Source organism: Leuresthes tenuis, unplaced genomic scaffold, assembly GCF_036924035.1.
Source record: "Leuresthes tenuis unplaced genomic scaffold, fLeuTen1.0.hap1 SCAF_17, whole genome shotgun sequence".
Classification (NCBI taxonomy): domain Eukaryota; kingdom Metazoa; phylum Chordata; class Actinopteri; order Atheriniformes; family Atherinopsidae; genus Leuresthes; species Leuresthes tenuis.
Window position 1 is genome coordinate 10,263,433 of NW_027325371.1, and position 26,623 is coordinate 10,290,055.

At 40.7% G+C, this 26,623-nt stretch overlaps 1 protein-coding gene across 3 annotated transcripts; it reads right to left on the reverse strand.

The window, feature by feature from the left end:
- Positions 1 to 25,355, reverse strand: camsap3 (calmodulin regulated spectrin-associated protein family, member 3). Of its 3 annotated transcripts, none has more exons than XM_072369485.1 (17): positions 24,818 to 25,355; positions 18,319 to 18,581; positions 10,773 to 10,913; positions 10,442 to 10,528; positions 7,236 to 7,374; positions 7,004 to 7,143; positions 6,834 to 6,918; positions 6,687 to 6,729; positions 6,532 to 6,587; positions 6,214 to 6,250; positions 4,013 to 6,128; positions 3,784 to 3,908; positions 3,252 to 3,544; positions 3,039 to 3,132; positions 2,714 to 2,838; positions 2,495 to 2,613; positions 1 to 2,349 (listed from the first exon to the last, which is right to left on the reverse strand). In XM_072369485.1, the coding sequence occupies exons 1-17, from the start codon at positions 24,948 to 24,950 to the stop codon at positions 2,050 to 2,052; spliced, it is 4,296 nt and encodes a 1,431-aa protein (XP_072225586.1). In that variant the 5' UTR covers positions 24,951 to 25,355; the 3' UTR covers positions 1 to 2,049. The 3 variants fall into 3 exon arrangements, with proteins under 3 accessions (XP_072225586.1, XP_072225585.1, XP_072225587.1); XM_072369484.1 differs by having other exon boundaries at positions 6,214 to 6,286; XM_072369486.1 differs by lacking the exons at positions 10,442 to 10,528; positions 10,773 to 10,913; positions 18,319 to 18,581; positions 24,818 to 25,355 and adding an exon at positions 8,209 to 9,304 and having other exon boundaries at positions 6,214 to 6,286.
- Between the last annotated feature and the right edge of the window lie 1,268 nt (positions 25,356 to 26,623).

Sequence of the window (26,623 nt, forward strand, 5' to 3'; positions counted from 1 at the left end):
ATGATTTAAAAAGGATTTTATTTTTCTGGTCCAGTTACCAAAGGACAGTCAGTTTTTGAAATGAACATATATAACGTGCTGGCACAGATAGGAAAACATAGGGGGAAAAATGCTTCGACAACTTCTATGAAAGGAATATTTGACTCAACCTTAACCAATATTAAAAAAAAAAAAAAAAAAAAAGAAGAACATAGGGAAACAGTAGAACCTGAAACTAAAACAAATACATCATCTATTGTAATTCAAGAGCAAATAAATACACCTCTGAGTGATCATGGGATTGTTAGGGAAGAATTGTACAGAATCAAAATGCGGCGTTTACTACCACATACTAAGCTTTACAAATACATAAATACAAACATCCACTAATTCAATACGCATTCCTTCACAAACATTTCTAATCAATCATTCAACCATTTTTATTCGCATCAATGCTGAAATTTCTTTTCACATCTGGATTGAAATCCCCTTCAAAACACATTTTTTGGAGGCAGTTAGTGATTTTGAAAGAAAACAGCTGCACCGCAGCAGTTGCTGTAGCGTCACCAACTGCAAAGGAAGAGAAGACGGCTTATTTCCCACAGATTTCGTGGCAATATTGAGTTTATCACAAGCAACTGTGGGGTGAGTGATATCATTATAGAACAAATGCTGACCAAAAAAAAAAAAAAAAAATGCAGTTTGGCATTTTACATTCCCCATTTTCTTTTTTTTTTTTTACATGAAGGAGTCTCTAGAGACTGTGGGGTAGAAGAGGGCTGTTACAGTCCAGAATGATCCTTCATTAAGAAACCTACTGTTCATATGCCAGGACACACAAACAGGGAATAATATATTAGGAAACAGACTCTCAGTGACCTAAAGGATTTATTCATCCCTAGGCAAACAGTTTAATTCATTTCAGCTGTTTGACAATTGATCATTCATACATTCTCATCTCAAACATACATCTCACAAATGCTCAAGCAGCAGGCTAGTTTACTTCAGTTTACAAAGCTCAACTTACTTTACAAATCATTGTCAAAAAAAATCTGATAAATCAGCATTCAGTATATATTAAATCAGCATTGATTATCATTTCCATAAAGAGCTGTATCCAAGTAATGATAAACATGATGGAGCTCTCCTTCATGTTTCTAGGATTCTTTTTCAAGACCAGCTCAGATTACACTTTAAAGAGAAAGCAAGAATGAGAAATATGTCACATGAAATTTCATTCTTCTTTCAGCTCTCAAAGACTGGATTCATTTGTCCAGCAAAACATGTCAAAAGAGTATAAAAAACATCCAGATGTCTACAACCGAAGGAGAGTTGGAGTGGAGTGCACAAACTATGGGGCACAGGCGGATTCTAGGTATGCAAGTCCATCTGCAACCACAGTATCCACCATCAGTACAGCCCCGAGAGGGACCACCCATTATGGTTTTTTCTGGTCCTCACTAAACTGTGAAAACACCCCTGAATGAATTGAGCTGTTAGTGTGTGCCCTACATTCATGAGAGCAGTCTTACCTGCCATTACACTTCAGCTGAGATCTCCAATGAGAACTGAGAGCTTAGCTACTTGCCTCAGTAGCCTGAAGAGAAAGTGAGCCCTGGAGGAAGAAAAGGCAGCAAAAGGAAAAGCAAGCAGAGGGGTGGGAACTACTTGTGCCCAAAATACTGTTGTGCAGGCAAAGGCAGTGTGGTATTCCCCTCCAATTCTTACTCTCTTAAGAGTCGTAAAAATGACTCAGGCATAGCAGGGTAAGGCAAGGCATGAAGAGTCATGGGAAGAAGAATTCTTTATCCTAATACAATTAGTTACATTTAATTTTACAATCTGAGTAGACAACGCAGAGCCTGCCAAAAACTCAGAAGATATAACTATTGTAAATACATTAGCTGATTGAGTGATTGATTGGCCCAATCTCTTGGCATGTAAAGTTCACTGGATTATTTTTGGAGTCCAGGTTAATAACTGACCATAAAACAGTCAATCGTGCTGCCCGCTGCTAGTTTGACCTAAATCCTGACCTGGCTTTTATCCTTATCCATCTTGTGTAAGTCTTTATTTGGGGGTGCTGAGCTTCTTAGGAGTTCCTGGGCGCTTTTGCCAAAAGTGGGCGGGGATGGTGAAGGCGTCAACACTCATGGACATGGTTTTGGACGGGATGACAGTGAACTGCTTGCGGTCAGAGCTGTACTTGTAAATGGACTCTACCATCTCAGGTGCGATAATTCGGGGGCCATTGCCAGTGAGCCGTACCATTTCCTCAGTTTCAGGGTTCATTGTATAAACTGCTCTGAACTGGCAGTTGTAATCTCTGAAGAGGATGAGGAAGTGATTGGCTGTACTCTTCTCCATTTCCTGAAGAAAATGTAGAGAGACAATAAAAATAGAATCGTAATAGGATTATTATAAAAAGAGTCTATATTTGGTCAGGCTAATACCTCCATTTATTGTCATGTTTGTGCAGGCATCTTAGATGGACTGAGACAACAGGATGGCTTACCTCCACAATCTTGTTTTTCTGTGGTTCGTTGACTTTGCCAGCAAGGCAGCAGCGAGTAATGGCATTGTGAATGATGAACTTGTTGGACTTAAAGCTTGGCTCCTTGTACAGCTTTGGTCCTGCAAGATGCAGAGTTTCCAGATGTCACACACCAAGCAAACGTATGCTTGCGTGTTTAATTTTTATGATCTCTTATTTTTTTTCCAACTTATCACTGACCTGTGTATTCTGGAATGGATGCAGGGGAGGAAATGGTAGAGCCATTCTCCCAGTCCTTTTCCCCATTCTGAGCACTCATTCGTCCTGGTGACATTAACCGTGATCGGGAAGGAGAGTGTGAACGGCTAAAAAAAAAAAAAGGTAAAACAAGTTCAGTGATTAAAGTCAGTAACAGACAGGTACAATTAACAAGCACCTTTGCATATGACAGCACTGATGGCAGCTATGATAAACACACAAACATGTTGAAAACGTCTAGTTCACTCCATTATCAATCTCATAAGGATATAAATGTAATAATCAATCGTCCAGCTTTGCAGGTTACCTAGGAGATTTCCTGACAGTCATGCCTCCAGAGTCATTCGCCATAGAGGACAGGTTCATTGTTGAGTGGGAGTACACCCTGTTAAGCTTAGTGCCTACGAGGAGAACAAGAAGGATGGAAATCAATTCAAAAACCAAATATGTGTGACTGCAGGAACAAGGCAAAATAACAAACAAACAAAGAACTCTGGCAGTGTTTGTCAGTGGTATTTACCCATGGAACCCTTAACGGGGCTATTAGACAAGACAGAGTCATCTCTGAACACAGTCTTGGGTCTCTGCTTCTTGACACCACGAACTGTGGTGGGCTTCGGCCTCAGCACCTTGTCCAAGTCTTCCATGAGCTTCAGCTGATGTCGCCGCTCATACTCCTGCCTGGTGAAGTCTCCTCTGCGTTGGGGAGTCCCCTCTGCTGGTGGTGTGCGTGATGCTGGAGGAGTGCCTGGGGTCTGAGGTCTGTCATCACCTTTATTCCCCCAGCCCTCGATAATCATCCACTGCGGCTTGCTAAAAATACAGGGTGAAAGTTTCAATGTATGATAGTGAAATTAGAAATTCATGAGGAGACTAACGTCTTAAAACAAGGCAAATGACAGCACTTTAATGAATCCTAATCATCATCAGTTTATGCTGCATAAACTTCCTAAACACATTCAAATTCAAGAAATTTGATCAAACTACATGCAAAGTATTAATTGTCATTGCAAAGGTTTTACTTTAGTTATGAATGCAGGTATTAATCTCACTTTGATTCTTTTTCTTTTTCCTGCTCAAGTTTGCGTTTCTTAATCTCTTCTGCTCTTTTCTGCTGTTTCTCCAGCAAAGCTGCTCTTCGCTGAGCCATCTCATCCTCCGAGCGATCTTTGTCATCCTACATACAAAGATTGCAAAGAAATAAAAAAAATAAATCATCAATGCAGTCACAAAGAAAGTTTTAAATGGTTGATACTGAAATGATAAGAGGCAGTAGCCAACCTTGAAAAAGAACCCAACTCCTGCTTTTGATTCCGGCTCGGTTCGGTCACTCATCGAATCAGAGAAAGCGTCAGGCACTTGCTCTTCCTCCTCCGCATCTCCTCTCAAGGCAGACAGTGAGATCTCTATCAAGCTGCTGCGTTTTCCATTCAGCATCCCTGCTGGGGCATCACTCTCAAAAGAACACTCTGACGGGGCACCAGAGCTGCACCCCCCACTTGCAATCCCTTCCTTCCTAAAAGGACTACGTAAGGACCCTGCCTCAAGGTCAATGCTAAACACGCTCTGTCCGTCATTGGAGCCTACCTCTGACAGGTTGTCATCAGCTGGAGGATGGGGAGTTGGAGTAGGAGTTGGTATGGGGGTCAGTGTGGGTGTGGGGACAGGAGTTTGTCCAAAAGAGGGCAGCTCATCTGGGCTGACAGAGTCACCTATTGAGAAAGATGAAGACGTTTGGACTTGGGTCTGCCAGGGACTTCCTCGACGAAGATGGGGGATGCAATCCACGTTTTGATGTGGGGTGAGAACCCTTGATAAAGTTGGGACCTTCATGTCCATTTTATGACTGTGTTTGGGGCTTTTAGGGGGTACAGACTGGGCTCTCCGATGAACGTTAGGAGATTTTGGAGGAGTGGTATGGCTTGTGATTTTGCGGGATGGTGATGGAGAGGAAGAGGTCGAGTTTAAACCTCGGGTCGATTCTCGTGACAGGCGTGCAGGGTGTGGAGTGGTTGTGGAGGTTTTAGGGCTGGATGGAATAACCCATGATTTGTTGCTGGAAGCTGTACCTTTCTTCTTGACCATTTGACTTTGCTGCTCAGTCAGTCGCTGCATATCACTTTGCAGTGAGTTTAGAGCTGCAGTTAACTTGGACACAGCATTGTTGTAGTCTCCTAAAGGAGCAGCTGCTTTCTCACCAGGTGGTCCAGAGCTCTTCCCTCCTGGTGCACCTGCCTTTTCTTTGGTCTGATTGACCTCTTTGCTAAGTACAAGTCTTCCTTTAACATTACCTTCATCGTCCACAGAAGGATGCTGTTCGTCTTGTTCCTGCTGCTCCTCTTCCTCCATTCGAGCAAGCCTTTCCTCCAATGTCAAGCGGGAGAGGTCTTCTTCTGTAGATGAGGTGCTTACCTGGCCATCTTTCCCCTCACTGTCCTCCTCATGCTGCTCTTTTTTTAACTGCAGAAAGGCACTCTTCCCCAGTCTTTGCCGGTGTTTTGCAAAAATAGCCTCAATGCGTTTCTTCTGGGCTTCAATAGCTTTGCGCTTTTCTTCAAGACGAGTACCCAGCTCAGACATCTCATTGTTGAGTTGTGGGCTTTTGCTCGGGCTTTCTTCAGATTTCTGTGCCCATGTGGTCATCTGTGGAGGTGATGGGCTGCTGGCTTTAGGGGAATCCAAACTCTGTTTCTTTTTCCGTTCAGCAAAGTTGGTCATCTTCACACCACTATCAGACACCTCTTTACTATGGCCTGTAGCAGAGCTTGCGCTGGCAGCTGGTGTGTTTGGAATAGACTGGGCCTTTGGCAGATCTTCTGAGGCATCTGAATCTACACTGCCGTCTCTCAACACCGAGTCATCGTCTCTTGAACATTCAGAGGTGTTTCTGGTGCGAGCTGGGTCCCTGGACTCTCCTGTAGGCCGGTACATCATTCCTGAGCGTGTTGGAGCAGAGCAACTGATGGGTGTCGAGTTGCTGTTATATCTAGAACTAGCAGGGTCATCAGGAGAGTGGAGGTAGAAGCCATCAGGAGCACCATCAGGGTGTAAACGAGGCTCCATTTTGCTCTCATTGTGAATAATTTGGAGAGCTTCTTCTATGGTTGGCAACTCTCCTGTTTCAGTTGTTCCATTACCATTCTCCTCTGCCAGTCTTGGAATACTGGGAGTCTGTGTGGCCCATGATGCTCTCTGTGGACCATTGGGTCCAGGTGGTTTGTTGAGTAGATGGCTGAGATCTTCAGGTGGAGTGTAGGGCACTCGGGTTATGTTTTGGCCTGCTGGGTTGAGTTGATCTGAGCTAACAGAGCGGGTTATGACAGGGTTGCCCATCACAACGTCCACATCACTGTCCAGGCCAAAAGGAATGCTGAAGGATACTGCTGATAAGGGCCGGCTAAGAAGAGAACAAAAAAGGTATAAGTAAAAATAAAAATAAAAGAGGTTCATACAAAACTGTTTATTCATTTCATGTGTCATACCTCAGAGGCTTCTTGCTCCATGTCTTTCCAACTCCTTCTATATGAGACATTGAGGTAGACTGAGTCAAAGATCCTGAGTACAATGGGGGAACACAGACATGTAAAGGCATGCAAACCACACAGGAGTGCATACATCAACCCACAAAACACAAATGGAAGGAAAAAATAATGTACAAAATATTTTGGATGTCCACACAAGAAGAAAAACCCAACGACAAAAAACACCACTTAAAAAAAGAGTTGAGGAAACAAACACATATGTATAACATATAAAATGTTTCAGTAGTTTGATTTAATGATGGTAGGGGGCAGTCTTACCTGATGCAGGGGTGGAAATTGGAAGGAAAGGCTTCTTAAAGATGGAGGGGGAGGTACTGCAAAGTCGGGGAAAAAAGCTTTCAGTTCAAACAAGTTTCATCCAAAGAATATGCACGATTACATAGAGCAAAATCTCATTCAGAAAGGTTCTGTACCTGCTACCAGTCAAGCTACTTGGTGTTAGTGGTGTGGATCCATCTGACAAAGAAGGAAACCCTCATTTAGAATATTTAACATTGATTAAATGTTGTCATCTCAATGGTAATGTTGTACACCATTCACAAGGAATCAGTGAGACTTACCTAAAGTGTCTATGGGCTGAACAAAGTCTGGCCTTTGTACTTCAAACCAGCAAAGCAGTTCTGACAGGAAGCTCAGAAAGTTCAGCTAAACAAAAAACACACATTAAATCAGGAATTAAGAAGACAATGTGGCATTTTCGGTAGTTTAATGATGGAGATTGTGAAAGTACCTGAAGCTCCTGTGGTGTGTATAGCATGTCCTCCAGTGCCAAGTGACAGCAGCCCTTCAGACAGCTGTCACAGAATTCACGGATGAACTGCAGGTTGTACAGGCAGTCTGCTACAGACATGGAGTCCTTCATACAAACATCTTTCAGAGAGAAGGGTAAACAGAGTTAAAACTGACAAATATCTGGACTGAGAAGCCATTTTATATAGAACGGGGTGAAAATGTTTTAGTACCTTCAAGTCTTAGTAGGCCAGGGCAATAGTAATGTATGACAGCAGCAACAGCACAACCACTGGACAGATCTTTAACTTCATTTACAACAGCAAAAATCGGCTTTAGTTTGGACTGAATTTTATCCTTCCGGTATCGAAGCTGTAAAACAAAAACAAACAACACAATTAAATTCTAAAAAGTCACTATAATTGTGGATTTATATAATTGATCTTCTGTTTCATGTTAACAACCATCAAAGTCAAGCTTTTAATAATACAAGCAGTTAAAACTACATTTATTCACACTTTAACACACAATATAAAATGTTAAGAATTACCGTATTAATGTCACAAAGAGTGCAAATAAAGAGACATGCTAAGGGAATGTAAAAAGAAATGAGTTTGAGTGAGCCATGGCAGATAACAAAAGGGATGATTTAACTGGAGCAACAAGAAGGAGGGTTTTATCAGGAGAAAGTGGGTCAAGTGAGGGTCTCAGGAGGCAGAGAGAAAGCTGGAGAGAAACGGTCTCAAAAAGAGAGAAAATGTTTCAGGTATAGCTGCAGCACACATACAGACAACCCTCTCTCAACAGGGACCAGCTAACTAAAAGTAAAAGCATGTCTCTCTTTAACCCCACACAAACACACCGTTTTATCCCACACCAGAGCAATCAGTCGTTCAAGGCAGTTTCAAAGTCCTGCATGAAAGCAACTGTGATCCATGCGACATTCATGTCTCCACAAACATGACCTGCAATACACTGCGGTAACTCCAGAGCAATTTCACTCAGCAATGCAGACCAGGTTACAATAGGTGATGCAGTCTTACAGCAGCATAAGGGGGTTTAAAAAAAGAAAAAAAAAAAAGAAAGAAAAGAAAGAAAGAAAGAAAAATCAGACCTGATCATGATATATTTGTGTAGAACTTTGATGAGGACACTGGAGGGATGGAGGGATAGGATAGAGGAGGCAGGGGAAAGCAGTAAACTTACAGGAACAAGTTTCCAGTACCAGCGAGTAGGACACTGTCAGAGCAGAAGAGGAAATAACACAACATAGAGAAAGAGAAAGGAATGGAGAATAGGAACACAAGGAGAGGGTTTAAGCCTACAGTGGAAGAACTAGACAAACAGGAGAGAGAATTGTGATGACAGTAATCTCTTAAAATGACAAAACAACCTTGTTCATACAGCATAGACACTGCCCAAAGTTTTAAGGTGTCAACTTCTACTTGTTAGGCTTTTAAAGTGCAAGACCTGCAAATGCCATCTTGTGACAATCCAACAAATCTGCAAAACCTCTCTAAAGCCATGGTGGACGAGACCTAATCCAGCTAGAGCTAATGCTGGTGAAGGAATGCAAAAGCATATGGAACAGGATACTCTGAGAGCAGAAAAAAATGCCAACTGGTGATAAATGGTCAAAAATAGATATCTGACCTTATATCTTTATTTTTCATTTTTTTAAAAACTTGTTCATTTTATCTTTATAGCAGTTTTCACATATGGACTTTAGACTTGAAAGTGTGTGTGTGTGTGCTGGTAAGAGTTTCTTCTTCATTCTCTCTTCTGCTGACTCGCATGTTGTGTGCCACTCCCAATTATGTGATCAGATATGATATAGATATAAACACAACGAAAAGCCTCACCTTCTATTCTCACTGTGTTTTAAAGGAAAAAAACGGCAATTTCAACAATGTTATTTCGGCATCAAGCCCTGTCTTGTGTGCGCTCTCGGAAGATGTTTCCCATGCACCCCCTTCTTATACTTTCCAACTGAAAATCTGTGAAGCCTTGTGAGCACAGCAACTGCAGAGAAAGTCTGGACCAAGTTATCGGCACATTCTTGTGTAAAGCTCTGGTATTTGTGTGGAAATGGGTAAGATATAAACTTGTCTTTTCATGGAGGTAGATAAAAAAATACTATAGTTGAAATGGTGCCTCACAAGGATGGACATATCTCTATCAGAGACCAACATCTGTGCTTTATTCTACTGGTTATTACTGAAGCTCACCCTGATTCCAACTATCATAGACTGGCACCACACTAGTGGCAGCCTACTCTAGTCATCTTCTGGAGGTTTTCTACAGTTTTTTTTTTTCCCTGTGAAAACATTGAATTTTTTTTTTCAATTTAATTTTCTATGCCGATTTGGATGCTGTGCTGCTGAAATGATTTCTGCTGCTTTTTAAAAAAAAAAATCAAACATCTGTTATGATGCATAACCCTGCCAGTGGGAAAGTTGTTTGCATTTGGGAGCAAGCTTGAGATTTATTTTCAAAGCTCAAGTGATGCCTGGAATAAGACACCATATTCAGTCAAACTGAAGAGGAGATGTCGAGGATGCAGGGCAGGATCGAAACAGCGTGGAAGGTAAATTCAAACCACTTCTTCCCTTGATCATTATGGAAAATGTGAGTTTCACTGATAGATACAATGGAGGAGTTTGGAGCTATGTATAGGCAGCAAAAATACTGGTATAGCAATATCATTTGCTTCAAATCTAACACCTCTTTATCTGGTTTTCAAACTATACAGGCAATTAAAGACAGAGAGGTAACAGTAAAAGAGGGGGATTGTAGTGCAAGTAACAGTTGGTGTATATCTTAGACATGTTACTAAGAAGAGGAGCGTCTCTTCAACCTGAGATGTTGCACAGCTGGCTGCGTATCAACTGTGTGACCTGCCAACACTGTTTATGACACATCAGGTAAGTAGTTGCCATGCGACCAAAAACAAACAAAAACCTAACCCATTCATGGCGATCTATGAATTTTACAACCACACCTCTCTCATTGCTTCACTTCAACTTTCCAAAAGTTTGTCTACAGATTTCAAATGTATCTAATGTTTAATTTTACCCATTCATTTATTCAACTATTTATCCTAATCATTTTACACTGCAGTAAAGTAATTTACCTACAGGGAATAACAAAGTATGAGTTAGTATTTCTCCCACTATAGCTGCCCATGCAGACCCCCCAAAATGGCTTGCTCAGCAGCATCCCAATCCATCTGGTTTGCCAAGAGTAACTTTTGTCACCAAAATTGATAAATAATTGCTGGTCACACCCATTACTGTTTGTGCCGAGGGTTTGTTTTTGCATCTGTGCTCTGTTAAAGGAGAATAAAGAATTGGTGAATAATCCTAGACAATTATCAGGTGTGATTCAATGCACTAATTGCACAATAAATACAAATGCACTAAATGAATGCAACACTTACAGAGGGTTCAACAAGTTGAGGCTCCGTAACTGCCTGAGATGAGTCATTCTGGGCTTCTGCAGTACGCTCTCTAAGCTTTCGATTCAGCTGAGGGCAAGGTAAAAAAGACAAAATATTTCACATACACTGATCAAGGATTTATATGGCGTGCTCACAGATTAGGACATACATTGTCACATTGTTATGTAAATAAGAATGTGAGGCTAAATAGATGGTAGATCAACTACAACGGAAGGCTGAGGACAAGTCAAAACAATGAGTCATTGCTGACCAAATACAACAAAGATGTATGCTTGAGAAAGGCTTTGTTTCTCTCTGAGCTGCTCCTTACCCCATTAACCCAATAAAGCAGAGCATCCTCCCAGCTGGCAGCTCCACCCAATAGCTCGGCAGAACTACATGTCTTCACCGCAGTCACCGTCTCCATGGCTCCCACAGCCATCAAGGCATCTATCACTGCAAGGTGAGCGCTCTGTACCAATCACAAGGGAGAAAGAACAGAAACTGAAGGCCAGTGAGGCAAGACAACATAAATCAATTACAGTTACCACAATCATGTTAGACACTTTTATTTCCAGTGGCTGACCAGGGCACTGTTTACTGCAGTGAAGGTGCCATCTCTGTGTGCAGCAGCTCTGCTGTTGTTTACCAGCAATAGCCACTAGAGGTCATTAGAGCACAGCTGTACATCAGCAGAAACTGAGTTCTCGGACAGTAAACGCATACATCAGTTGATGTGGACGAACTCTGGACCCATGTTTGTACACTCATTAAATCATTAAGTAGGCAGTGGACCTGTAATATGATAACACAAATGTCCCGGGACTTTCATTCCTCAGATGCTTTCCCTTTATTTACCATCTCTTCAGACACTTCCTTTCTCTTCCTTTTAGTGCAGTGAAATGTTTCTTCATGACTCATGTAGAGGAGACTGCAGCATATAATGAGAGGCTGTAACTAGATCAGCAGAAAACACTAAAAAGAAAAACGTTATGGAAAAGCAGGTGTTTGAGACAGAATCCGTTTTTGGCAGACAACTTGATGGATATAAATCCTACTTTAGATATGGATTTTACCAAATTATAATATCAATTAAGCACAATATCTAACAACATTGCCAAGCCTTTCTATCCAAGAGATATCTTCTCATTACTAGAAGGCCATTAGCAAGCTTCTTAAAATACCCAGAGCGCATTAAAATGCACCACCAACATTATCAGCTCAGTTAAAGCGAGTCCCTTAATTCTTTAAAACCTGTTAGCTTATTACAAGTTGTGCTCTGTTTGTGCCATAAGGCTATAATCGACAGTGTTTCTTATGTCTCACCTCTGTCTTGCCAGAAAGTATTCAAATATCTCAAACATTTTTGATGAATTTAATTAACTAAATCAAACTGCTGTCTTTTGTCCAAGTTTTCATTCAGTATTAATTTATTTCAAAATACACAGATGGTAAAGTAAGTGTTTTTTCATATCTTTAAAAGATCATCTACTAGAACACAGCTCATTAACAAAGTCCGTACAGCAAGGTTAAAAATAAGTAACAGGAAATAAATGAAGGTGACAACGATTTGCCTCTGAAGTTATTGTGTAAACAGCTTATCTACCTCAGTCCATGCCTTCTAAAGTGTGATGCTTTATCTTTGACTTCTTTATCTGTGTTTCTTTTTAGTTTCTAGACAGCATCAGAAATTCTCCTACTACTTGCTAACTGAAGAAAGCACTTATTTGTAATATTTCAGTCTGAACGAAAGAGAGGAAAGGCAGGTCACAAACAACACATTCCTGCCAAGAGGCCACTCATTCAATCTCCAGTATACAGTTTTGAGCTTAATCTGTTCACATGAGTGGCTGGTCTCTTTAACTACTTACAAATTCCACATTAGAGGCCAGACATTTTTACTCCCACCTCTTATGTAGCCCCAGATGGGGGCTGGTGGCAGTCCAGCTGCGTATATTAGCCCTGCCTGCATGTCTGCCTACTCAACCCTGATGTAAAGTGCTGACCTGAGCAGACCCAGTGCTCGGACAGGCAGAGCAGGCTATGCCAGCAAAGGTTTGTCAGATAGTATTGGGGCAAGCCCTTTGAATGTGCTGCACTGTCATTCACTGCGAGCAGTGTGGCCTCAACACTGTTACCGAAACAAGGGTTGCTGCTTGAATATCCATAAGACATGGCTTCGGTTTTTAGTGGATTATTATGCAGAACGAATGGTCTGATACAGGGATGAATGTATGAGAATGAGGAACTTGAAAGAAATATTCTAGTTACAAGCTGACTGACTCAAATGCTCAGCAAAGATTACTGAGAGATGGTCAGATCTCAAACTTCAGTCGGGCCAAAACATTGTCGCTTTCCTACTATTTTAAATGTCAGCTATTGTTTTAGATGTGTGAAGAGTTATGAAACATGTCAATAGTCTATAACCCATGTGCAATTTGTGCCAATGGCAGCTGGGATAGGCTCCAGCCCCCACGCAAGTCTGAATGTGATTAAGTGGGTATAGAAGATGGATGGATGGATGGATAAATAATACAACAAGCATGTCTACGTCTTTGCTGACAGATCTATCAGTAAATTATTCTTGCAGTTGTGCTTTTAACTATATGAAAAAACAATTATTTAAGGTAGCAACTGATCTTTGCATTCAGTCACAATGTGTAATTATTGGTTGGAACTATAGTTACACAGGAAACAGGTCGACTGTGGAAGTGAAAAACAGATCTAATGAAAAGTGTGACCAATTCTGTTGTCATGTTGTACAGTAATTATTTAGAGGAGAGACTAGAGAGGAATTCAAGACAAAAACTGCTGAATGGAAGGTAGAATAAGAAGGGGGAGTCACTTTGTGAATTTCCCATTGCAGACCCAGGAGAGCTCGCTAAGCTAAATCACAAGGCTCCCTAATGAGAGTACAGAGAGGAGCCACTCGAACACACAGCTCAGAGCCTGCCAGATCACCATAACAACCAACCAGCTGACCCACAATGCACCTCAGTACAAGCCTGACTGCAGCTCTGATCAGTGCTCCTGGCTTAGCCCTGCCTCTCAGCTCAGAAACATCCAGCACCTCTCAAACCAATGTGACAGAAAGAGGAAAAATGAACACTCCATCTGTTAATCCCTCTAACATGAAATGTTTATGTCCTTATTTTGCAAAGCTGCTTGCAGAAATGCATGAACAACTTAGTTAAACAAAGTAAGCAAAGACATCTTGTTGATCATTATGCAAGATTATGATGAGGGTAAAATCTGATTAGGTCTGAAATATGACTTAACCCCACCCCCCCTACTCTGCCTGGTGCCTGCAGATGGGGAGACAAACAGGGGGATCAAGCAGGCCTGGGGCCCAGCAAGGGATTTTGGACAGGATATTATATGAACTCTTATATGTACATGAACTGAGTGCTTTAGTAAAGAAAACCACATACAAGAGCTTTATACATAACTTGTTTAACATGCAGTTAACTTTAATTAAAAAACATTGATTTTCTGTCAGCATAAAAATTAGTGTAAGATGATGGTTAGTGTTTCTGATAGACTGCCAGTTCTATTTCCAGATAAGCTCTCGACTGGTGTTCACTTGACCAGAAACCTGCCAACACAGCAGTATGATTTAAGACACGCTGTTACTGCCATTCCAAAACCAACAGGGTACCAGGAAGAGTTAGCTGCATTATGGCTAGATGACTTATTTTCTCACTGTGGGAACCAATGTCTGACCCCATCTGTTGTGTGCTCAATAGCTCTTCTGACACAAGGTACACATTCATTGCAACCACTTCTGGAGACTGAGGTAGTCTGGAATCTGAACATATGCATTAAAGGAAGCTAGTAAACTGGGACGAGCCAACCAGATACAAACACTAAATATGAAGTCACACCTCTCCCACCACAATGCTAGCATGTAGGGCTAACCCTGACTAAGACCGTTCTTGGTCGACCAGCAGTTGCAATTTATAGCAGCTAGGTGACTATTTACCATACGTTTATCTAAAAATAAATTTTTCACACAAATATCAGCTGCATGCAACGCTTTGATTCATCCACCAACCCCTATCTATTTCCCTCACACACACATTACATCAACCCCTCCCCTCTTACACAGTGAATCAATACACTGTCGTGAATGGAGGAATACTTGTTAGATCACACAAAAAATACCTAGATTTCCCAACTTTGAGACTTTTTGTGGAACCATTTAAGGTTTGTTTTTCTTTTTTTTTTAAATGTACATCTACAAAGAAAGTGCAGCAATGATTTGAACCAACAGTTACTTTCAGTGTAGGACAGACCCTCTCTGTTTCAAGCACAAAGAGGGAGGCTTAATGTTGGTGCATTAAATAAAGAACATACTGGTGCATCGCAGCTGATTCAATGAACAAGGAGCCAAACAACAACTGACAAGGGTATGAAGTAAGAGACTAAGATATTCTCTTGATTCTAATAACATTAACATGAACATGTTAAGTGTATGCAATCATTTCATGGCAAAGTACACTTGGTTAACCCCATAATTAAATGATCAATGAAAATTTGGCTGACAAAGATTTTTACTGTCAGCTATAGCTTAGTCAACTTTTAGGGTAAAGCCCTTCTAAAATGCTATTCTAAAGCATATACTAAGTTGGCACCACAGCCATATAATTTGGTTAATTATGAATGAGTAAAGCTAAGGAACAGCTGCACAATGAGGAGTTGTTATTCTTGTTATTCTTATAAAAAAAAGAGTGGCATTATATCACAACTTTTGTGTGAAAAGTCTACGGTCAGTCCCTGGTCATCTCTGCCATGTCAACCAATCATGGATGATGACGTTCAGTCTGTATGGCAGATTATCTCTAATCTTCAAAGATCTTTATCCTCAATCTGAGGAGTGATGGGGGTTGGGCCTCGAGCAGAAGGACGGATACCAGTAGGCCATAGACACACCAACATGTATACAACCTCAGCGACTACAAATAAACAAAATGATGACCGAGCCTAAGCACATAAACACATCTTTCCTTTCTCTAAAGGTATTTTCCCAAAACATTTAATCATGGACCCAAGTCAAATGAAATGTAATTTCGAGGAAAATGAGACTCACAGCCCACACCATGAATTTTCTTCCTCAGTATATCTGAGCCTCTTAACTGAGGAACTTCTGAAAGCAGCATCAAACAGCAGAGGTTTCTTCACGCTTCAGCAGACATATCAACAGTATTTTGGATTAGTTTTTGTGTAATGTATAGAAACACAGTGGAATACACCGTGTGCTGTTGTTCATTCAAGACTTTAGTTCATTTTAAGACCTTGTAAGGATCAAATGACTTTTTATCACGTCCTAATACATAAAACCTTAGAAATGAAGGAGGGGGTACTTTCTTTCTACATGTTCTATATGTATTAGGAAAGCTACAATGCGTCTCCTTAAGCACTACTTTGATTATAGCACAAACTAGATTTACAGGCAGCAGGTCTCTGATGCTCTAAACTAAGCCAGTGCCAACATTTGGTTTATAAAGAACCAGTTTTCCTGGATTTCCATGAACCTAATTTAACAATGATTAAGGGCTTGGCAGAACAGAGTACCTGGCAGCATTGTTAACCTATCAGTAAAAAGCAGGAATTTCATATACAGCATAAGCAATAAAATGTTATCCTCTGGTAAAGCTTCACATTTTTTAGAACAAACAGCAGTCCCGGAGCAGATTGCTGCTGTTGCAAAGCCATTTTACTGGCCAAGACCCACATTGAGGCTCCATCCTTGTAATGCAGCAGCCTGACCCACTTTCTTTGCTTGCAACACTCTAGCTGCAGTGCCAGCCAGTGGCAGACAAGCTCCAAGAGCAGCCAAAAAGTGACTGCAGGGCTCATACACCAAAGCAGTGAGCAGCAGATGCATCACTGACAGTAACCGCCAAATAAGAGTTTGATGATTTGGATTTAAAGCTGAGATGGACCATGGCCTGACCTCAAAACCTTATGCAGAGCTGGGACACGCAGCATGAGAGCAGATAAATTCATGCACAAAGGGATTACAGAAAACATCATGCATGACAGATACCTGTCTCATTAGGCCATTATTGCTGGTGCAGTGATAATCACAGAAACAAATTGTAGCCATTATCACCGCCTACAGTTATTAACCTCTTGAGTTTTCAGTTTTATTCTGCTGTTTCATCACATTTTTTTATGCATGAGCCTGAATATGTGTGTATGTGTATTTTTAGATGTATTCATATGTACATGGATAAGCACATTTGTACATTAATCTTCTTACTGCACTGCCATTTCATTTTCATCTACCTCAATTTCAAATAATTTCTAACTTTGTTTTGAATAAAGATGCTGAGTAAATTATCATCAGCAGTATCATCATCATCATTATTACTTTAAAGTATTTATACCACTGGTGTAAACTACAGTGTGTCTAAGAATTCGTAAATTGTCATAAAGTCCAGCACATAACTTTGATTCAATCCCCAGTCTCTGCACATCAAAAGAGTCCTCGGCAAAGACACTGAACTCTACGTAGCCCCCAATGCGTACATCAGTGTATGTACGATGAAGAAAAGGCAAAGACTGAAAAGAAACACTTTATGCGTGTTTGTCAATGACAAATCTATTGAGAAGCACTTTGTGCAACCTAGTTAACCTTCAAATGAGTGAACATTTACTATTAATCCCAGATAGAAGAACGATTCAATGTTGAATTCAGTGGAAATATAGATTATGTGTGACATGCTTTAGCCAGATCTCAGCAAAATACTTTACCAGTCACTCATTCTGCACTAAAAACTGATTATCCCAAAGGCCGAAAAATAGAAGAAGCAAAACAGTAGATAAAAATAAATACAGTCTGGTCCTGGTGAAAAAGATGGACTCATTTTTGTTAGCCTTCTTCCTGCACTGCATGTTTTAGTTAATATGTTAGATGCACGAATGTTTACATGCACACAGTTTAGTTGATTATCACAACACAGCAGATAGCTGCAGTGAAGCAAACAGTGTTCACTTAACACTGTGGTCAACAAACCCCAAGCTGGTCCTACTCCGCTTCAAGAAGCAGCTCGTATACGCATGAATCAAGATGGCTGGGAACTGCAGTGTTAGGCCACACAGATCTGGGTAAAAACGTTTTATAGGACTACTTCATAGTTGAGTCACGGTGAGCTGTGACAGCTGAAGCAAAAAAGCATCGCGTAATAATTCTAGAATTGAAAACAAAATTTGTAACATGTATGTTTCCAGGCTGAAGAACTAGTTATGCTACAAGAAAGTCAGACACACGGAGACCTTTTGTCAAGGGCTAAGAGGACAAACCTGTTTCTCTTGATTTAACTCACTCAGCCAGCTCAGTGTATTCCCTCAACACAGCATCTAAAGTTTCACCAGAACTGTTTGGCTATTGTTCTGATCCGGAGCATCTATTGTATATTGTATCCCTCTCCCTCTCACACCCTGAAAGTAAAGTAGTCATGCTCTTGTCCTCGCAGCTGGAACCACTCATCCTTTGAGATCATCTGGGGAAGCGTTTGGGAACGGGGGAAGGGCTGAATGAGCAGGGGTCTTTTTGATGTCTTTTAATCCCGAGAATCAAAGCATAAACATGCTTCTATATCAGCGACTGAGTGAACCTGACCCGCTTCTGCATGTCCACAGACTCCTGGAAAGCAGAGAATCTGGTTCCAACAGCGAAGGCTTTCACTTATTTGGGTGAGAGACAACCCTAAAGCAAAATGATAAACAATTAATTCCACCTTAAGGTGACCAAGACCAAAAAAAAATAGCTTACTCTGCTTGGGGGGAATCATCAACTTTGTGTGCTGTTAAAAAAATAAAAACAAATGGATAAAAAGGCTGTTAGTCCCCATGTTAGAGGCATACATTACCATTTTGATGGGTTTATGTCGAAGGTCTGCATCAGTTACTGTTGTGTCCTGGTCTTTGGCGTTTACGCCTCTCTGAGTGAGGAGCTGCAGCAGTGCAACATTGTCTTTGGGCTGTGCATCGGCTCCAGTATCCCCTAGTAATAGGCTGTAGGTGCGACAGTAGAGCTCTGAGGACTGCAGGAGGCGTGTGACTGGAGGTTTAAGATGTTCCTGTTCATACTGGTCACAGTAGAAGGGGTCACGCAGCTCTGCGGGGACATTTTCTTTCAAGAAAGCGAGAGAAAAGAAAAAAAACAAACAGATTATGAAAAATTTCAACAATTAGACCACAGTTAGCTTTCCAAGCTGTTGCTTGTTTGCTGCTGTTGTTAGAAAAAGCAAGGTGACAAAAGTTATGAATATGCCAACTTCTCAGTTATTGTTAAAATAATATATAACCGTGTGCTCCTCATAAGAGCTGCCTAACACTCAGAAAATGAGTTTTTAGGAGGCTTTCAGGAGGTTTCCTGAATTTGTAGTGTAATTAGAACAGGAAAGGTTTAGGATAAACTAGTGGTAGGATTAACAGAAAGGCAAGTGAAAAATCCTGTCTGACTGAAAAAGAACATCAGAAAGATTCAGACTGATGAAAAAAAAAACAAACAAACATTTTCTATGTTGTTAGCATAAAAATCAGACGTTTGCACGAGGTGAGAACAGACTGGAGCCAGTGTAGTGCAGAGTCAAAAGTATCTTTGAATGTTTCTTTTTGATAATAAGAATTAATGATGTTGATGATAAGCACTAGTATGGCCTAATTTTTAACCAAACCTTTTCATGCCACGATATATATTAAGCGATACATTACAAGAAAAATGTCTGTTGGCCTTTATCAATTTTTATTTTAGCCAAAAGAAAAAGAAGAGCATATTCCACAGAAGCTGGCATAGAAACCTGCTGTCTGTTAGGTTCAGTGGCAAATTAAGACAGCTCTTGTAAACCACACATTTATAATCATACAAGTGAGTAAAGTGGAGCAAGCACCAAGGTCAGTGGGGCAGGATGAGCTCAGAGGTTGGCATCTGCAAATTACAAGATGCTTTGAAACTTGTAATTGCAGAACATGTGACTTGCCTCTTTTTTGAAGCTCATGCTTATTTTTTGTCAAAGGCTTCTTTGAAAAAATTAGTTGTCAAAGATCTACAGTAATGATGTAAATCTCATAATGATAACTCAGCAATGTGACAGGAATCCTCAACCTTACAGATATTCAAAAACCTTTCATTTGTGTCACCTTAAAGAGAAGGTGCCAGAGAGACAAGGCACCGATATCAGAGGCTCAATGGTACATAATGCGATTCAGGCGGAGGTCTCTTTAAAGGCAACCTATACTGCAAACATTATCCTATAAACACACCCACTCTACAACAGGTTTTTCAGCACACTGACAAAACCAGCAGGAATTCGTGTGCATAGACAAATTTAGTCTTGCTGTTTAAAGGGCCTTCAGGTTAGATAGATGAAAAACTGAATTAAAAAAAAAAAAAAAAAAAAAAAAAAAAAAAACTTTAATGGGTGTTCACAAGAGCCCAAGACTATATTTTACAGAGAAACAAAGGGGTTATCACAAAGACACCACCCTGGTGAGAACTACGCTGTTGCCTCATTAAGTCGTCGTGTAATGGATCCACTGACATTAGGCACTAAAGCAGTCTGTTGTGGACAGCGTCCTGTTCTGTCTCTTACTCCATAATGACAACAGTTGTCAGACAGTATGGTCGAGCATGCCATACGTTTCATATTGTAGGCAACTTTTGTCTTCTGAGCACCGCAACTAAACTGCTCATACCAGAGCAGCAAACACCGTCGTTTGTTTTGTATATGTAAAAGGAAAAAAGTCCCACAATGATGTATTTTAAGAAGAAAATAAAACCCTCCTCCAAAAGGCAAAGCAGAATGCAAATGCCTCAACTCAGTTAGATGAGGGAGATCGATATGAGCACGGTTTCCCTATGAGACAGTCTTGCCATTAAAGATGAGTTTCATGTCACATGTTGGGGACAAATTAAGTACAAATGTAGGTTTTATTTAATTTAAAACTACATAAAGCTCTCAGCTAATAATAAAAATAATAATCAAAGGTGATGAAAAGAGGGATCTGCTGCAGCTGTATGATAGAATAAGTTAAGAGAAATGTAGGACCGTCATAAAATTGACATCTACACACCTCCCAGGACTATTTAGATTTAAAACACAAGCTTCTATGGTTCCATGAACTGGAGCAACTACCTCGCTGTCACTTTCACAGGTCATGGAGTCAGTTCTTATCAACAAGTTTGAATAAGAAGGCAAAAGTCAAATGCGTGCAAAGGTTATTGACTCCGTCTCACATTTTCATGGTTTGTTGAGCTGGGAGCTCTCTAATAAAGAGGAGTTTGCAAAGGAGTTTGCCGTCTACAAATGAAATTTAGACCAGACGGCTTACACCCTTGTACCAGCACAAAGTCTGTGCTAAAGCTTACTCTGACCTCTTACCTTCTTAACAAGGTGAAAAACAAACTAAGCTGATATGCAAAACATTTTCTCTGGTAACAGTGTCTAAACTTTAAAAAAAAGTCCAGTGGACGTGATACAGCTTACCACCGTAGCTGTAATCACCTAAACTGTGTTAGTTGCGATCTATTCTGACACGCAGTGTGTGATAACAGGAACCATGTGTCCCATTTTTCATCGACTGTTTGAGCTGGCTTGCTGGTTGCGTCACAAACATTATCACACATGGCTCACAGCAATCATCACACAGAGAAACAGAAGCTTATACAGCTTTTGGTGGAAACCAGCCTCTGTTCAACCAAGCCAGGTCGTTTGGTAAAAAAAGGGGGTTGAGGAGACCCTACCACCCACCCGTTCTCATGTTACATTAATGTGGAACAACCAGAGTTGGATTTCAAGAAGGTTCCCTGAGTGACAGTGTACACTGAGTAGCTCCCTCTACTGCCAAGCTGCCTGGTGAAAACTTTCAGGAACTCTGGCAGATGTTAAATCATTTATAAGAGCACAGATATGCCGAAGTGCACCAGAAAAGCATCAAAGCAGGAAGCTCAAATGACAAGATTCCCTCCAGCAAGTCGTGGTTGACCATCAGTGGTTAAACGAAAGTCTAAAAATGCCAATATGTCAAGTCTAAAGAATATTTTACAATAGTAACAACTCTTGATTGAATGTGTTTTGATAAAGTTCCAAACTGTATTCCTACTGTCAAAGTTGCCTTTTAAACATTTTCATCATGTGGCTGAAAGGATCAAACACTTATCCACTGTTATTTTTGGAACAAAGCAGGTATTGTTTTATTGCCTCTAAACCTAGCTGTATTGAGAGGGTGCAATGCTAACATCTCACTCCACGTGGCCACGAGTACTCAGTGAAATGTGAATGCCAACAAAACTAAAATATTTCAGATGAGACTGGAGGGAATTATCAATAGTTATTGATGTCTACTTCCCTCTTTGTGTTTTTGGATATGATGCACATTACATATCTTTTAATCTTTAAATATGCCAGTGGATGAGTCCATATGTTAAGATTTTACTATTTAATCTATTAGAACATAAATAACAAAAGTAAAGTAGCATATATATTGGGAGCCAACTGTTCAGAAAAACTGCATTAATTCACAACTCCAATCATTTGGCCAGTTACTGAAATAGTTTGCACAGTGCTCATATATTGATTGTTGAAATGTGATCTGACAGCATGTGCTCAGGAGGAAAAAGCACACCTCAAGCACTACACATGAAGTGCCTCTTAGTTTCTCATGCATTCAAAGGTTCACTCATCATAAACATGCTATCCCTGACAGCGCTGTGTATCCTGTAACATTAGCAAAGGCACTGCTCCGCCGTAGAGCAGGAGCCTTAAATTGAATCAAAGGGACGGTGTACACAGAACAACATCCTATAGACAACATGGAATTAAATTATGGGCGCTTGAGACGCTAACACTGGAGGGCAGGGTGAGCATCTTTCGTGCAGAACTGCCCTCTGGTTGAAAAAAAGAGAAGTCTGAACTCTGAACCAGGTCTTTGTGTACTTTTCTAAAGCCCACTCGGACCTTTGATGTGTAGTGTAATGTGGTGTGGTACTTGACTTGGTCTACAAGAGAGTATCAAATTGTTTTGGAACACACTTTTCAACTCAATAACTTTGCTGAGGGCCTTACCTTGGAGTTTCAGTATAGTACACAAATAGGAATTTGAACTTTCTGAGTAAACATTAATAGCAAGCCAACATCCTTCTCAGGTCCTTGTCCCGTGTTGACACACCATAGTTACAATGACTGGAAAAAGGTGAGTAATTGCACCAGCGGGACTTCAGCATCACCCCATAGTTTTGCAGCTAAATGAAAAGGTAGCACCTGCAGTACTGGTATCAGGAGAACTGGTTTAGCAGCAATTAAAAGTATTAACATGTGTACATTAGAAGTGTCAAATCAGACAAAATACTAAAAGACATAAGTAACATACATCGGCTTGTCAAAAGCTTTTATAAAAGCAAGTCTCTCCCCAGCAATAACAAGTAAATCTAGTTGAATTCCAATGTAATGGCACACACTAATTTATGTCACAATCTGATGATCTGTCAAGTCATATGTCACAATTTCAAAAGGTAGATTATAAATCACATCTTTGCTTAACAACTGGTCCCTGGCTTTTTTCACACTCTCACACACACACACACACACACACACACACACACACACACACACACACATTCATGGAACACAGAAAAATCCCCTTTTAGCTTCAATAGAAATTGCACAAAGAAATAATGGCTGCCTCTCATTAATTAAGCCTTTGCAGAGTATACACTCTAAACTATGCTAAAGCATAGGATTAAAGGTTATTGTTGGTGATTGTGGTGAAGAAGAGAGCAACTCATATTGGGAGGGGGGGGGTCTACCCTTTTTTTTTAATATCATATGGGGGGGGGGGGGGGGTATACATAGATATTTCATTGGAAACCCATGAGCAGATTATCAGACAACAAATGAGTATTTATTTCAAAATTGCTTATTAGACTAGAAAGTTTTTTTCTAAAGAGTTTTTTTAGCTCCCTTAAATAGACCTTTAACAATGCTCTGGGTCAATCAGGACCTAAGTTAGGCTCGCTATGTGGTCCATGTGAGTGTCAATGTTGAATGGCAAAGACAACAACTGTCATCTATTGTCCTCATTAAGTTAAGCTTAAAGAGCTGAGGGCCAGATGACCCAGCCAGGCTCCAGCTGGGCTACGTGTTGTTCCACCAAGTTTCTGGAAAGGGACTTGATGATGTCATGATGAATTTGCATGAAACTATCAGCAGGCCATTTACTTGATTAACAAAAACTGATTGCAGCATTTGTTCTGGTATTCCTGTGCCTTGGCACTGAGTGACTTTGACCACAGGGCGTGGCTGAGGTGCTAAATTGAGTAAACACAGGTTGGAGGAGCCAGTCAGCTTGCCTGGGATTGTGTAATAAACAAGTTATGTTGTTAAAGTAAAACAGAGTTCACCTCTCAACCTCTCCAGACCAAACTGAGTCAGGTTGCTGCTCTTGAGGGTCCCCTTGTTTTAGTAAATGTGCCCAAGTTTCATTTGAAGACAATGACCTATCATCACACTGCTGTGCATACATTGGTGAAATAAAGTTGACAGCAATGAAAAGGAGCATGTTCTTAAGCCTTCCACCTCAAGGGTTGTTTTGGTTACTCCTTTGGGAGATCTAATGGTTACCACTTAGTGTTCTAAAACAAAGACACATGTTATCTCATCAGGGTCAAAGCTGACAGGAGTTCAAGAAGCCCAAACCAATGAGTCTTATGATAACATTGCTGTATGCACAATAATTATCTCTTTTAGCTGGGCGTGTTTTGCATCACAGAGGCTAGATGATTCTTACGCTTGAATTTTGCTGACTAAGGATACTGGAAGAAAATGCCTGATTGAAACAGCATAGGAGCCTGTGCCATATGTACTTAGAGCACAATAAGCCATTGCCTGTTTTGATCCCAATGTTTTTCTTTTTTTCTTTGGAAATACGTGCAATAAAACGCGCTGTTCAGTTGGGCAAGTGGAAGCTGTCCCAGAGGGAGAAGCAAACCAAACACGAATGGCCCATGTGCTACGTCTGTGAAGCCTTTTTGAAAACATGCCCAACCGCCTGTCATTTCAGATGCCGCTACTGGTTATAAGGCAAAAAGCGTGATAAGGTAGGCCTACGAGGGGAGGCCTGTTTCTCTGACACTAATACTCTAGGAATAAATGACATGTTTCACAGCAAAAAAAATGCATGGTGTATGCTATGCGTCCTCTTTTCATATGCGCCTCTTTGTGCTAAATTCGCTGAACCATACACATAATTCCCCTACATACATGCGCTCCTCGCTAACATATCGACACAATGCTGTACAACAAAAGGATGGTGGTCTATGATAAGCCTCCAAGTGTCATTTTCACTCACCAGGCCTACACTAAATCCTACCTGCACTGCCGTAGGACTTCGCCAACAGCCATCCGACACTTGCGCATATTTTTGATTTAGTGCAGTCGTACAAATCCAATGGCTTTATGTCTGGGACCACAAAAGTCTTCTTCATGGTAGGGGAGTCCACCATAACGAGTCTATCAAAAAAAAAATGGGAAACGGTGCTGGCAAAAAAAAAAAAAAAAAACTGATACAAGAGAGTAAAAAAATATTCAGGCAATCATTCTTTATGTAGACTATTCCGCACGGCCACCGGGGTTGGGAATACGGATGTGGTTTTAGGTTTTCCTCGGGAAATATCCGCCCCGGTTTTTGTTTCAAGCCAGCTAATGTCCTCTTCTGCGTGTTTCTGGAGACGAAATATCCGCTAAGTTTTGCCTTACAATCAAATTAAGCCCCGACCCGCCGGGCTGTTACAGAAAACCGAACTATTCCCCTTGTTTTTGTCCCTCTTCGTCCGCATTGCTGTGTTGTCAGTTCACTGTACGCAGCTCCACTTCAGTCCTGTCGATGACTGACTCCCAGGTGCTCCACACTGACATCGCGCTCTCGCCCCGTCGTCCAATAGGAATCGAGCCTGAACAATGAGGGCGGGATATCTCTGTGAACGTAGACAGCAGGGAGAGGTGTGGTGTGACTCTTGCTACAGGTGCATCTGGTGTACAGGTGAACGCCTGAGGGGACAGCTTTTGACAAGCTGTCAAAAGGTTGGATATGAAGAGGAATATCGATGTTTCATGTGTTACTATAAAAATGCAACTTGATTTCTTGATAGGCGGTCTGAAAAGCTGATTTAAACCTATTAAATTGTAAATTAACACAGTCAGATGTGCTGAAAGTAGTCAAAAAGCCAATTTCCCAGTTGAAAATATCTTGAGCAATTTGATAGTATTTTATCTAATGTCATAACTCCACTCTCAGTCTCCTCATAGCTCTCTGTTTTACTAATTTTGTCAAACACCCCCCCCCCACACACACGCACACCCTCCATCTCAAGGTCCGAACTAGATCAAATAGTTTGACATCTCTTTTGCATTCTTACAGTTCATAGTGTCTTCCAAAAAAAACAAAACAAACCTTGATAAACTAATGTACCCATCACACTCTGGATAGTTTGTGTTAGTTGCTTCTTTAAATTTGTCGAATGATATTGAGCCTAAATAAGCACGTAATTGAAAATTATGTCTATAGCTCCATTATTCTCTTCGGTTGCCCATAAACATGCAAAACAGGTGCAAGGATATGCGATTGTCACCTGCAGAGATGGTCTTATTTGCATGCATACGTTGAGGCAAGCTGCAGTATGCACAAAGTGCCTGCTATAAGAGGAACGGAGAAAACATTAATATCCCGTCCAACCATGTAAAGAAAGTGGGATATTGAATGTTTGTTGGTGTTATATTACTGAAACTGAGAATAGCTTCTTCCCAGTTTTTTTAATTCATGATTCCTGTTGTACCAGCAACGCTGGAAAACAAATCTCCAGAGTGCCTCATCACATGAAGCTCAAACAAGGTCTCCAAACATTCCACTGCAGTAACTTTGTAAGACGATTATCTTTCAGCTATTTTGATCTTTTTGAAAGAAATTATTACTAGTCACTAATCTCCAAGTTCTCAGTTTGACTCTTATAATGCAGCAACATGAGCACGAACACTGAATATTTAATACCAAGGAGTTTTCCAAGACTATATATCAAATATGACCCTGTGACTCAAATGCTCAGCTTCAATTGGAATTAATGTTATTTAAAAAAAAAAGCCATACATCTTTTTTTTGTCCTAAAGCATTATCTTCAAATAT